Raw genomic sequence first — 4,050 nt, 5'->3', positions numbered from 1 at the left:
ATTGGCCTCTATGTATGCTTTTGGTTGATGATTATGATTGAGATTAAACACTTCAATATAGTCATTTTTTTCTTCTTCCTAGCTCCTTATCTCAAGTACGTTTGTGGAACTTTTCCATAACAAAAGCTTTTATCTCTTTGCTGTTTATGGGACACGCGTTCAAGCAAATACCCCATTTACTAAACCATTTGTTATTTTGTTGCATCCAAATTTTTTTTGCTCTTGCACAATCTATCATTAAAGACAACCTTAGGCCATCTATCTTCTTCCATTTGCTCAATTTTTTTTAAATACCTTATGACTCACACAATAGCAATTGCTTCAATAAGAGCAGTCCTGTTTCACTTAACAAGATATCATAAGGAACTGCACTTTTAATCTTAAATTTGTTTGTAATCAAACACTTTTGAATTTTCTAAATTTGTCTCTACGGCATGTCAGAGGTACTACTATAGTGCACAACCATTACTAAAGGGATTGAGCGTCTTATCCTTTTCAAAGGTATACACCCACCAAAAATATGAATGTCTTCTTCTTTTCAATGATATACACCCACCACAAACATGAAGTTAAAATGAGTATATACTAATTGTCCAACCTGCGAATGCCTTCTTAACCCTAGTTTGAAAACATTTAATTTGATAACTATTCATACCACTGACTTGAGAAAACAATTTGAAATGCCCGAGACATGCTGTTGGGTTTTCACCATAACAGCTCTTATCAGATCCTTATGCGCAGCTTTCTGCAACAGCCCGCACATAAATTTAAACCCAAACGGCGTTGGGAATTACGATTCCCCACCAAATATATTCAACTATTCTCCACTTTCATCACCAAAACGCGCGCCTGTGCTTTGCAGTTGCAGGCGTGTGACAACGTGGAAACTCTGAATCAAGTCCATGCTCAGATCCTCATAACTGGACTTCATCAGAATAGCGTCTTAGGTTCCAAACTTATCAAAAAGTATGCCATACTGGGTTATGTGGAAGATGCACATCAAGTGTTTAACGAAATCTGCCAACCAAATTCTTTCCTATGGAATACATTGATCAGAGGATACGCTAGGAATGGGTATTTTGGGAGCACTCTCAGGCTTTACTATCAATTGAAGAATGCTGGTATACGACCAGATAACTTCACATTTCTCTCTGCACTCAAGGCTTGTGGAACCACGTCCTCTCTGCAGGTGGGCAAGGAGATTCATAATCACATAATCAAAGAAGGCTTTGGCTCGGATGCTTTTGTTTCAGCTTTACTTGTGGATATGTATGCCAAATGCCGGGAACTACAGGATGCTTGCAAAATGTTTGAGAAAATGTCTGACAGAGATGTGGTTTCATGGACTACCCTGATTGTTGGTTATGCACAGAATGGGCATTTGAACGAGGCTCTGACGCTTTTCTATCAAATGCAACTGGAGGGCTTCACACCAGACTTGGTTACTGCAATGAGTCTGGTATCAGCATGCGCTAAAGTCGGAGCTCTGCAGCAAGGCAAACGGATTCATAATTATATAATTAGAAGTGGATTCGAGTCAGATGTATCTGTGATGAATTCTCTTGTAGATATGTATGCAAAGTGCAGGGTGATTGAGTTTGCATGCCAATTGTTTGAAAGGATATCTGAAAGGGATGTCATTTCATGGAGTGCTATGATATCTGGTTGTGCCAAGAATGGATTTGCCAGTGAAGCCTTGATTCTCTTAAACCGAATGCAACAGTCATGCATAAAACCCAACTTGATTACCATGGTGAGTGTGCTCCCGGCATGTGCCCAGTTGGAAGCTTTGTCGCTAGGCAAGTGGATGCACAGTTATATAATTAGGAGCGGATTTGAGTCGGACTTTTCTGTAGGAACTGCTCTTATAGACATGTATTTTAAATGTGGAAGTGTAGAGAATGCTTGCCAAGTTTTTCGCGTGATTTCTAGGAAAGATGTTATCTTATGGGGTGCAATGATTGCAGGCTATATCCAGAATGGACATGCCACTGAGACATTAACTCTCTTCGATCAAATGTTAATGGATGGCATGACACCAGACTCGGCTACAATGGTCGATGTGCTTATAGCGTGTGCCCGATTAGGCGCTCTGCAAAAAGGCAAGTGGATCCATGATTACGTAACTAGAGCTGGGTTCCAAGGGAATGCTTTTGTAGAAACTGCCCTTATAGACATGTATGCTAAATGTGGAAGCATAGATATTGCACAAGAATTGTTCGATAAAATGTCCACTAGAGATGTTGTGTCATGGAGTGTAATGATTGCTGGGCACGGAATGCATGGGCGTGGAATTGATGCTCTTGCTGTTTTTTCAAAAATGCAACATACATGCATACAGCCTAACGAAGTTACCTTTGTTTCAGTTTTATCTGCTTGTAGTCATGCAGGGCTTGTGGATGAAGGTTGGCACTACTTCAAATGCATGAGTAGAAATTATTGCATCGTGCCAAGGGCAGAACATTATGCTTGTATGGTTGATCTTCTTGGTCGCAGTGGGAATCTGGACGAGGCTCAAGATTTCATCCTCAGTATGCCGATACAACCGACCGCTGATGTCTGGGGGGCCTTACTTGGTGCATGCAGAATTCACTGTAATGTTGTGCTCGCAGAATGTGCGGCAAAGTACCTGTTTGATCTCAATCCCCAAAATGCTGGATATTATGTTCTTTTGTCTAACACATATGCTGCTGCAAGTAGATGGGATGATGCAGCGAAGGTGAGAACAACCATGAAAGAAATGGGATTGAAAATGACACCAGGATGCAGCTTCATTGAAGTAAATAACAAGGTCCATTCATTCTTTGTGGAAGACATCACGTCCTCAATCTGAAATTAAGTGGTGTGAAATTTTGTTGGGAGAATTAATTCATAGAGGCGGTTGACGATACATATCCCCAAATCCATTTAAAATGAATTATTATGTAAAACACTTACACCATTGGTATTTGTGAAGGGAGAGCAGGGAAATCCAATTTTTGCCTTCTAAAATTCGAACCAGATCCCCCCTTTTGCCTTGCTTTTTTGGTAACGGCAATTTATCGGAGGTATTTTGTCCTGATTTTATGGAAGTGGCAATTTTTTGAAAGTATTTCACCTCGATTTTATGGGAATGACAATTATTTGGAGGTATTTCTCCCTGATTCATTATGTCTGTTTTCTTCTGCAATTCGTCTGCAATCTATCAACAAAATTTACTCACGGGCATGGAGTCTAACAATGTTACAAGCTACTACTCATAGCACTTAACAATCCCCACAGACGCTTATGGCTACTTTTCTTATGGCAGTTCTCACTGTTATCTACACTACACAGGTCACTACTGTTCTGACTACCCACTTCCACTCTATCCTAATTGTGGCGCCTCTTGTAATCTTATCGAGAAATTTTTATGGCATCACGAGGGCATCGATAATGCTTAAACTAACAGCAATATCTCCATGATTAGGTTGGTATATCTCCAGCTCTAAGTTGTGAATTTTGTTTCAGTTGTACGGTCAGATAAATTTCACAACATTTTGTCATAAGCCAATGTACTCTGCATTGAAGCTTGTTTTATTCGGCAGGTTTGCTTCTGTATTAGTCTCTGGAACATGTTCTGTGGAGTAGTTTGTATGCTGTATAGTGGAAAAACAGGTCAGTGAGCATGGCTGTGTACTTGACTATGCCTGCATGGTTTTATCTAGGAATTTTTTTATCAAGTTGCTAGCCATAACATTCAAGCATACTAGTCGATAAATTTTACTTTTGTTACCTTTTTGTTTGAATTCCTTTGATACTTGAGTTTGCACATAATGGGTAACTGTCACACACTATGGTCATTAGTGTATTTGCTGACAAATTGCAGATTTGCAGCACTGTTGTGAGGGAAGTTAATTCCGTTTTTTTTCCCAAATCTGTTGTTGTTAAATAAATGATATTTAATACAAGACCCGTGGCTCAGCGCTTGACAGGTGTTTCACTTTGTAAATGTTCGTCTTTCACTGTTAAAATTTTGTTAATTGCATTTTGAGTAGCTGCTCATACTTAAAGTTTGTTTGGGGTTCTTTT

The 4,050-nt window shown here is 39.5% G+C and overlaps 1 protein-coding gene across 2 annotated transcripts; it reads left to right on the top strand.

Moving 5' to 3' along the window:
* The first annotated feature begins 492 nt into the window (after positions 1-492).
* Positions 493-3,577, top strand: LOC149228681 (pentatricopeptide repeat-containing protein At1g11290, chloroplastic-like). 2 transcript variants are annotated; one of them, XM_089378326.1, is made up of 2 exons: positions 493-2,102; positions 2,367-3,577. In XM_089378326.1, the coding sequence occupies exons 1-2, from the start codon at positions 692-694 to the stop codon at positions 2,831-2,833; spliced, it is 1,878 nt and encodes a 625-aa protein (XP_089234452.1). In that variant the 5' UTR covers positions 493-691; the 3' UTR covers positions 2,834-3,577. The 2 variants fall into 2 exon arrangements, with proteins under 2 accessions (XP_089234452.1, XP_089234451.1); XM_089378325.1 differs by having other exon boundaries at positions 493-3,577.
* The last annotated feature ends 473 nt before the right edge of the window (positions 3,578-4,050 follow it).

The sequence above is a fragment of the Pinus tabuliformis genome, chromosome J, assembly GCF_031772625.1.
Source record: "Pinus tabuliformis cultivar Carrire ecotype Pingquan chromosome J, CPIR1, whole genome shotgun sequence".
Classification (NCBI taxonomy): Eukaryota; Viridiplantae; Streptophyta; class Pinopsida; order Pinales; family Pinaceae; genus Pinus; species Pinus tabuliformis.
This window is presented reverse-complemented; position numbering and strand designations above follow the sequence as displayed.

Coding starts and splice junctions, on each gene's coding strand:
- LOC149228681 (XM_089378325.1), top strand. CDS start 692: ATGCTGTTGGGTTTTCACCATAACAGCTCTTATCAGATCCTTATGCGC.